This window comes from Echinops telfairi, unplaced genomic scaffold, assembly GCF_000313985.2.
Source record: "Echinops telfairi isolate 266 unplaced genomic scaffold, ASM31398v2 ScPeMD7_443;HRSCAF=831, whole genome shotgun sequence".
Taxonomy (NCBI): Eukaryota; Metazoa; Chordata; class Mammalia; order Afrosoricida; family Tenrecidae; genus Echinops; species Echinops telfairi.
The window spans coordinates 77,094,225-77,104,103 of NW_022104341.1; the positions used below are offsets into that span (position 1 = coordinate 77,094,225).

General features: G+C 38.4%; 2 protein-coding genes across 2 annotated transcripts in view; one reads left to right on the plus strand and one right to left on the minus strand.

Moving 5' to 3' along the window:
* The window catches only part of FAF1 (Fas associated factor 1), a 525,932-nt gene that overhangs the window by 195,156 nt on the left and 320,897 nt on the right, over positions 1-9,879 (plus strand). The window contains exon 5 of the mRNA XM_004699438.3: positions 167-258. Coding sequence (XP_004699495.1) covers positions 167-258 — 92 coding nt within the window. The remainder of the gene's footprint in view (positions 1-166; positions 259-9,879) is intronic.
* LOC105978276 (ER membrane protein complex subunit 8-like) overlaps positions 7,809-9,879 on the minus strand; it is a 7,943-nt gene continuing 5,872 nt past the window's right edge. Inside the window, 1 exon segment of the mRNA XM_045291997.1 lies at positions 7,809-8,665. Coding sequence (XP_045147932.1) covers positions 7,809-8,665 — 857 coding nt within the window.

Consider the following 9,879-nt stretch of genomic DNA (forward strand, 5'->3'; position numbering starts at 1 on the left):
TGGGATGTTTTCGTGATGCACCTTTTCTTTACATAAAACTCTCTCTTATACATGAGTCGCTGTGGATTTGTTTCTCCAAAGTACCTAGACTAATACAGTCCTATATATGGACAAAATTTGACTGCATTATTGTCTTAGTAATATTTGTCTCTTCTTATTTATACAGGGGAGATTAAACAGATCCTAGAAAATGAACTTCAGATACCTGTTTCTAAAATGCTGTTAAAAGGCTGGAAGACTGGAGATGTGGAAGACAGTGTGAGTTTCTTAATTGCTTAGAATAAAGGAAAATTAAGTGTTGTTATTGTCTGAGTGAAATATAAATGTTAATGTCACACTTGACATAAGTGTGATATTTAGTAATAGTAACTTATTTTAAAAAACAAACCATTTTTCAAGTTAAAGCATTCTCCAACTAAAAAATAGAATTGCTTTAAATGAGCTAGGCATGTAAACAGAAACATTTATATGGCATGTTTTCAAATTTCTAATTATTTTAATTTTTGGAGTTAGTTTTGCACTCTTTTTTGAGAGCTTTCACCTTTTCTCAAACTTCATAGGGTGTCAGTGAGTGCCCGGGAGTAATAATTTACCAAACAATGACTTACTGGCCTGAAAGAAGTCATACACAGTATTTACATTTATGCCAAGTATTAATTATGCAACAAAGGTAATAATAGGAAAACTTTTAATACTTGGAAAATATAATTGGTAAGAATATTTCTTTGCTTACTTGGATAGCAGCGAGTATATGAATTATCTTTTATTGAATGCATTGTATTTTAAGAATTTTCACAAAATGTTGCAGTTTTAAGATTAATAGTTACTGTTCTCAAGGACTCATAGCAACCTCAGTTATCAAATATGTGAGACATTTGTTGTTGACTGAGAGGGGAAAGAGGAAAAGAAGCAAGTTAATTTAAAATTTTAAATATTGGAGGAGGAAATATTGAATCATTATAGTTTCTGAATCAATATTTTTATAATCAGGCATACATTTAAAACCATCAGGTTTGGGGTCAGGTCTTTGTGACAAGCTTTTGGTCGATACTGTGCTTGTGAGTACTTACGTGTTTATTTATTTATTTTTTTACGTGTTTATTTCATACACAAGGAGGTTTGAAAAAGTTTTGAGAAAATAGAATTAAAGGATATTGGCATTTCTTTTTGAAACGCCATAAACTTTTTGTAATCTCCTTGTATGGATACTTCAGTAATGTATTAATATGAATTTGAAGTTGATAAGATACTTTAAATTTGAGATAGTATTCAATGATAATGGTTTACTAGGGAGTCAGCAGACCTTTGTGATTATTTTAGCTTTGTGGGCCACAGATGTTTCTTTTAAAACTGCCCAATCCCTTTGTTGTTGTGTTGAAAGCAAGCATAGACAATATTTGAAAGATTGTACATGATTTTGTTGAAATAAAAAGTTATTTTTGAACATGAAAATTTGAATTACATAATTTCACATATAAAATATTCTTTTGATTAAAAAATAATTTTGAGTTAGAAAAATTATCCTCAACTCATAGGTCATACAGGAACAGGTGGCAGATTTGCCCTACAGCAGTACTTTGCTGGCCCCTGATGCTATATGATTGTTATATTTAATATATTTATATACTAATGGAGAATATTAACCTTGACAGAAATAAAACATCACAATAAATTAGTTTACATTGCTATATTACTTGTTATTTATTGAAGAACCTTTAGAAATGAATCAGGCTTGCATGATATTTCTGTAGTTAATAAAAATAAAAGGCACTCATCTTGAAGAAGTTCTAAAGCAATGTGCTTTAATATTTGAGCATAGTTTTTATTATAGTACCTGTAGCTATTTATACCTATGTACTCTACCCTTGGGTGATTTTTGCTATTCCTGTGCCATGATTGTTAATGATTATTCTGATTGCTCCCAATTTTATGTTTTCAGGGCATCTGTCTTGGAATTGCACATTCGAATTACTGATTTCTGTGCTTGTATGTCTTATTGGATCTCAAACTTAATATATTTAAAATAGATTTCCTTATTTTCCTTCTGTCATTTCTGTACCAGTTTTCCTCAATAAATAGCAGCACTGCTAACACCTAAATGTGGGTATCAGTCTTTCCATTTCTCATAATACTATAATTATGATATAACTTAATTACATACTTATATGTAATATCTATAATAATCATAATTCTTATTTCTTATATTACATCTTTTGTTAAATCCTATAGTCTTGGATTAAGGAGCCCCACTGGCATACTGACTTAGGCATTGAGCCCCTAACAGCATAGTCAGCAGTTTGAATCCACCAGTTTATCTGTAGTTGAAAGATGAGGATTTCTACTCCCATAAAGATTTACTGTCTCAGAAGATCATAGGGGCAGTTCTGCTCTGCCCAGTAGTGTTACTATGAATTGGAATAAATTTGAAGACCGAGATTTTTTTCAATAAGCCTACTTTCAAACTATACCATATATACTTGTGTATAAGCCGAGTTTTCCAGCACATTTTTAATGCAATTTTTGTGGTAAAATTGGGTGCCTTGGCTGATATTTGGGTCGACTTATATTTGAATACAGTATCTAAGCAGGGGCCACTTTTCAATATTTGTATTGCAACTGTCTTGGTGATTACAATTGCCTCAGTTGTTGTTAGATGCCATTGAGTTCATTCCAGCCCATAGCCACCCTCTGCACAACAGAATGAAGCACCCCATGGCCTTTCACCATCCTCACAATCTTTCCAAGCCCGAGCCCTTTGTTGCAGCCACTGTGCCAATCCACCTAAGTGAGGACCTACCTCTTTTTAGCTGCCCCTCTGCTTCACAAGCATGATGTCCTGTGCCAGTGATTGGTCATATCCAAAGTTTGTAAGATGAAGCCTTGCCCTCCTTGCCTCTAAGGAGCACTCTGACTGTATTTCTTCCATGGCTTGATTTGTCCTTTTAGTAATCCATGATACTTTCAATATTCTTCTCCAGCACCATAATTCAAATGTAATTCTTCTTTGGTCTTCCTTATTCAATATCTGACTTTCACATATAAAGGAAACAATTGAAAATACCATGGCTCGGGTCAGGTGAACTTTATTCCTCAAAGTAACATCCTTGTTTTTCAATACTCTAAAGAGGTCTTACACAGCAGATTTAACTAATGCTGCATATCTTTTGATCTCTTGACTGCTGCTTCCATGAGCATTGATTGTGGATTCAAGCAAGGCAAAAATCTTTGGACAACTTCGACTTTTCTCCGTTTCTCATGATGTTACCTATTGGTCTAGTTTTGAGGATTTTGGTCTTCTTTACATGGAATCATTAAAAATACTGAAGGCTGCAATCCTTGATCTTCATCAGCAAGTGTTTCAAGCCTTCCTCCAATCTGAATGCACATTCTTCTACATAGAATCCAACTTCTCCAATCATCTTTTTAGCATATATATTGAATAAATGTGATGAGAGAATATAATCCTGATGTACACCTTTCCTGATTTTAAACCATACAGTATCCCTTTGTTCTGTTCACACAACTGCCTCTTGAGCCATGTATAAGTTCTGCGTGAAATCCATCAATGAAGTGTTCTGAATTCCATTATTTTCAAGACTATTCATAGTTTATTATAGTCTACACAGTCAAATACCTTTCCATAGTCAATAAAACACAAATATCTTTCTGGTATTCTCTGCTTTGAGCCAAGATCCAGCTGATATGATGGATTAGCAAGGATATCCTTTGTTCCATGCCCCCTTCTAAATCTGACCTGAACTTTTGGCAGCTCCCTGTCAATGTACTGCTCTTAACTGTTGTTGGATGGTCTTTTTATAGATTTATTTATTTATTTATTCATAATCATTTTATTGTGGTTTGTACAGTGTGGATGTATCACAATCCATACATACATGTCAAGCACATTTGTATATGTTGCCACCATCATTTTCAAAACAGTTTCTTTCTACTTGAGCCCTTGGTATCAGCTCCTCATTTCCCTCCCTCCATCCCTCTCTCCCTCATGAACCCTTGATAATTTATAAATTATTATATTTTCATGTCTTACACTGACTGAAGTTTCCCCTCACCCACTTTTATGTTGTCACCCCTCATCTTCCCGTTACCCTCCTGGTATTGCTTCTCTCATTGGTCGTCAGGGTTTGTCTGTCCTGGATTCCCTGTTTCCAGCTCTTATCTATACCAGTGTACATGTTCTGGTCTAGCCACATTTGGAAAGTAGAATTGGGGTCATGATAGTGGAGGGTGGGGTGGTGGAGGAGGAAGCATTGAAGAACTAGAGAAAAGTTAAATATTTCATTGATGTTATACTGCACCCTGACTGGCTTGTCTCCTCCTTGTGACCCTTCCATTGTTTACAGATGGACTATGAGTATCCACACCGCACTTTGATAAGGTTTTTGTTCTGGGTTTTAGATGCCTGATACCTGATCTTATTGACACCTAGTGATCACACAGGCTGGTGTGCTTCTCCCTTGTGGGCTTTTTTGCTTCTCAGCTAGATGGCTGCTTGTTTATCTTCAAGCCTTTAAGACCCCAGATGCAATATATTTTGATAGTCAGGTACCATCATCTTTCTTCACCACATTTGCTTATGCTTATGCATCCATTTGTCTTCATTGATCATGTTGGGAAGGTGAGCATCACAGAATGCCAGGTATTTAGAACAAAGTGTTCTTGCATTGAGGGCATACTTGAGTGGAGGCTTAATGTGTTGGATGGTCTTAAGCAAAATTTTACTTGTGTGTGATATCAATGATATCCTGCTATAGTTTGAGCATTCTGTTGGGTTACCTTTTGTTGAAATGGGCACAAATATGGATCTATTCCAGTTAGTTTGCCAAGTAGCTATCTTCCAAATTTCCTGTCATAGACTAGTGAGTGCTTCCAGTGCTTCTTCAGCTTGTTGAAATGCTTCAATTGGTATTCCATCAATTCTTTTAGCCTTGTTTTCTAACTAATACCTCAGTGCAGTTTGAACTTCTGCCTTAGGCACCATTGGTCCTTGTTCATATGCTCTCTCCAGAAATGGTTGAATGTCAACCAGTTCTTTTTAGTACATTGAGTCTGTGTATTCTTTTCATCTTCTCTTGATGCTTCCTGCATCATTCACTATTTTGCTTATAGAATCTTAAAAGATTGCAACTCTAGGCTTGCATTTTTTTTCATGAGTTCTTTCAGTTTAAGATAGTCTGACTGAGTTCTTCCCTTTTGTTTTTCTAATTTTGACTTTACACATTTTATTAAAATGTTTGGCTTTGTCTTCTCAATCTAACATTTGAAATTTTCTATTCAGCTTTGATTTCATCCGTTCTTCAATTTGCATTAGATACTCTATGATTAAAAGCAAGTTTCAGAATCTCTTCTGACATCTACTTTGATCTTTTTTTCTTCCTATCTTTACAGTGACCTTTGCTTTCTTTATGAATGATGTTCTTGATGTCCTCCCACAGCTCATCAGGTCTTCTGTCATTAGTGTTCGATATGTCAAACATATTCTTGAGATGCTCTCAAAATTGAGGTGGAATAGGCCGTATTTTGACTCTGTTGGACTTGTTTTAATTTTCTTTAACTTTATCCTGAATTTACATAAGAACCATTGGTTTTCTGCTCTGTAGCCAGTCTATTCTCGTTTTAGCTGCTGATATTGAGCTTCTCCATCTTCTCTTCCTACAGATGTAGTCAGTTTTATTTCTATATATTCAATCTGGATAAGTCCATGTGTATAGTCACATATAGTTTCTGCATAGGCATGTGAAAGTTGAACATTGAATAAGGAAGATTGAGGAAGAAACAATGCATATCAACTGCAGAGCTGGAGAAGAATAGTGAAAGTACCATGTATTGATTAAAGGACAGACAGATCTGTCTTGGAAGAAGTGCAGCCAGTGTGCTCCCTAGAAGCAAGGTCTGGCAGACTTACAACTTTGGACATGTTGTCAAGATAGACCATTCTCTAGTGATGGATGACATGCTTGTTAAAAGAGAGGAGTGCCCTGGATGAACTGGATTGACACTGTGGCTGCACAATGGACTCACTCAAAGAACAGTTGTTTTACCAGCTTGCCCTCCTGGGTTTTCCAATTAATTTCCTTCCAACCATGTGCCGGAGTGATCTTTCTGAAGGATAAATTGAATTACTTTGTGCTCTTTAAAACATACTTTTATTGCAATACCCCTGTGTGTTTGTAAGGTGGAGAATCTTTATGGGAGCAGAAACCTACATCATTTTTGTGTGGAGTAGCTGGTGAGCTTGAACCACTGACCTTGTGTTAGTTGCCCAACACGAAAACCACTACACTATCAGGGCTGCTATATATGTAATATACAGGTATATAATAAGTGAAATGAATGCATGAAATTCTAACTACTTCTCAGGGTTAACAAAATATGGTATTCGGTTCTCCATTCTCATCTTTACAATCTCATGTTGTTTCTTACTTTCCATGCTTTAGCCTTAGATACCTCCTTAATTCTTCTGATAGGCTCAGGCTCTTTATGTCTTTATCTGACTGATACTGTCCCACTGCCTGGGATGTGTTAATTCCAGTTCTTCACATATGTAGCACTCTTTCATGTTTTTAGTCTCAGTTTAAGTGCTATCTTTTCTATATCACGTATCAGGCCTCTATATCTAATTTAGCTCCTATCCCGGAGTCTTCCATTATAGCACCATTAGTGGATGTAGCATTTTGGTTACTTTTATCATTGTATCTACAATGTGGCATAACCCAAAACCAAACTGACTGCCATTGAGGCAATTCTAACTCATATATCTATCGTGTTGGGCAGGGTAGAACTACCCCTGTGTGTTTCAAAGGCTGGGAATCTTTTCGGGAAGCAGAAACCCACTTCCTTTTCTTGTTGAGTGGTTGGTGAGTTTGAATCACTGACCTTGTCATTCTCAGCCCAACACATAAACCAGTACACCATCAGGATTGCTGTATATATAGTTTACAGGTATATCTAATACATATTATTTAACATATACATTAAGAATCATATAAATATTCATGTAAGGAATTCATTAAAGAATAATTTGAAAGGTAGTCATTTTGTTTAATTGTAGTGAAAAAATTATTTAAAGGGTAAGTCTCTGTATTGTGGCATTGCATAAGGAATGACTTAATCACATGTTAAGACTAAGCCTTTTGCCGGGAAAACAAATAATCCACCAATTAAAATAATATGGTAAACATAACTATCATGTATTTGTGGGGTTTTTTGCTTGTATATTAATGCTATAGAAGTGATAGAGTTAAATTTCAAAAGGCACTTAACATTTTTAGAAATAATCTTTTAGGATTTCAGGAACTTCTGCTAGATTGTAAATTTATCATTAAATGTCTAATTGTGATTTTTAAACCATGGCTCACAAACTATTAGTGACTTGTAATGTTATTGAGTGAGTTATAGCTAGCATTTAAAAAAGAAATGCAGTAATGAAGAAGTCAGGATGTATTGGAGATAGGATTATGAAGAGCAAAGTCAGGATTTTAGGAAGACTTTTTTTCTAGTTAAAACAGTTTAATAGGAACGTCTCAGACAAGCAGAAATAGCTTTGCTTTGGAAGATTCTAGCAACAGACAGTCGGGAGGGGCTCCACGGGGCTGGAAAGGGACCCAGCGGTCCCCAAGAGACTGCAGTAAAAAGGCAGCTGTGTACACACCCTGCCCTCCTTCCGAGCCCAGGCCACTTCTGGACATGGGTGACATGCCAGCTTCCCACCCAGGCCAGAGGCTACTCTATTTACATTTAAAATCCGCTCTCTTCTTGGTGACGCGCCCAAGCCCAGTCTGAGGCCATCCCTAACTCAGGTGGAGGACCACTTTGTTGATCTCAGGGTTTGTCCAACCATTCCGGATGTCATCCAGGTGGTTGTTGAAGTCCACGAGGGTCTCGTAGGAGCTGCTGTCCAGCAGTGAGGCCGAGATCCTCTGGGCTGCAGGCCAGTCTTCACAGTAATCGTAGTGAGGGTCTCTGCACCGCCACTTGTTCTCGTGGTGCTCGTACACGTGGGTCGTGGGCACCAGGCAGTCCACGGTAAACTTCGTGTTGTCGACCATGACGAGAGCCATGTCACTGAAGCCCTCGGCTATCCTGGAAGCCACCTTCTCAGCTAGCTGGTTGGGACTAGCATCCTTCACCCGCTCATTGGCTTGATAATAACCGGCAATCACACAGCTGTTGTCTTTGCACCAGGAATCAATCAGCGTGAGGGCCACCTCCAGCATGGGGGCAAGGGCCAGGGTGCTGTGGAAGAGGGGGACACAGCTGACGAAGAGGATGTGGTGGGTGCCGGCACCGCCCAGGGGCAGGTGCTTCTTGCGCAGCTTCTGCCTCTCGGCCACCAGCAACCCGTTGACGGCACAGTGGGGCTACTTGGCGCTGTGCAGCACCATCTTGCAGTAGGCCTGGATGGTCAGCTTCACGCAGGGCGGGCATGCTGAGCCCGGGCGGCCCCGGGAGGCCTGGACCCACGGCCGGCGCCTCAGCGGACCAGCAGGGCGAGCTATGGCTGCGGCTCCCCGGAAGGCAGGCGGAGACCCCGACCCAGGGGCCCCGCTCAGGCTCCGCGGAGAGTGGTCCCAGATTTGGGAAACCGAGGTGCTGCGCCTCAGACAGCTAGCTCGCGGTGGCAGCCAGAAAGTGGTCTCCCGAGCACCTGGAAAGACTTAACAACCTGTGATATCCAGATGACACAACCTGTCTTACTGAAAGCCAGAGGACTTTAAGCATTTATTGATGAAAATGAAAAACTTTAGCCTTCAGTGTGGATTATACTTCAACATTAAAATTAAAATGCTCATAACTGAATCAACAATACACAGCATCATTATAAAGAAAAGGTTGAAGTTATCAAAGTTTTCATTTTACTTGGATCCACACCACAGTCAGCTTCACGGAAGTAGCAGTCACAAAATCAAAAATGTATTGCAATTGGCAAATCTACCACACAAGACCTTTTTTAAGAGTTAAAAAGCAAAGCAGTCACTTTTAAGGAGTACAGTGCTCCTGAACCCAAGTAGTAGTAGTTTCCATTATCTTATAAGCACTTGAAAGCTAGACAACGAATAACAAAGATTGAAGAAGAATTAGGGTATTGTTGAATAATACTGATTATATCAGACCATGTTGAAGCTGTCAAAGATTCTGTATTGCTTGGACCCACAATCAATGCTCATGGAAGCAGTAGTCAAGAAATCACAAGACAAGTTGCATTAGGCAAATCTGCCTCACAGGACTTCTTTAGAGTAGTGAAAAACAAGATGTTACTTTGAGGACTAAGGTTCGCCTAACCCAATCTATGCATGTGAAACCTGGACATTGAATAAGGAAGACCAGAGATGAATCAATGCATTTGAATTGTGCTGGAGAAGAATAATGAAAGTACCATGGACTGCTAAAAGTACAAACAAATCTGTCTTGGAAGAAGTACAGACAATGCTCCTTTGAGGAAAGGATGGTGAGACTTTGTCTTACATACTTTGGACATGTTGTCAGGAGATGGATTAACACAGTGACTACAACAGTGGTTGCAAGCATAGGAACAATTGTGAGGATGGGACAGGACTGGACAGTGTTTAGTTTTGTTGTGCCTAAGGTCACTATGGGTCAAAATTATAGCACCTAACAACAAGTTGAACTTCCCAAAGAACAAATCTGCCTTGGAATATATCCAGAATGTTTCTTAGAATGGGGATGATAAAACTTGTGTGTCATATACTTTGGATATGTTATCAGGAGGGTCCAACCAGCTTGATTAGGGAAAAAGAAGACCCTCAAGGGGTTTGATTGTCACAGTAATGGCAGCAGTGATTTTGTTTGCATAAGTTGCTGAGTTACAACTCATATAGAAAATACAGTAGCATCTGGGGT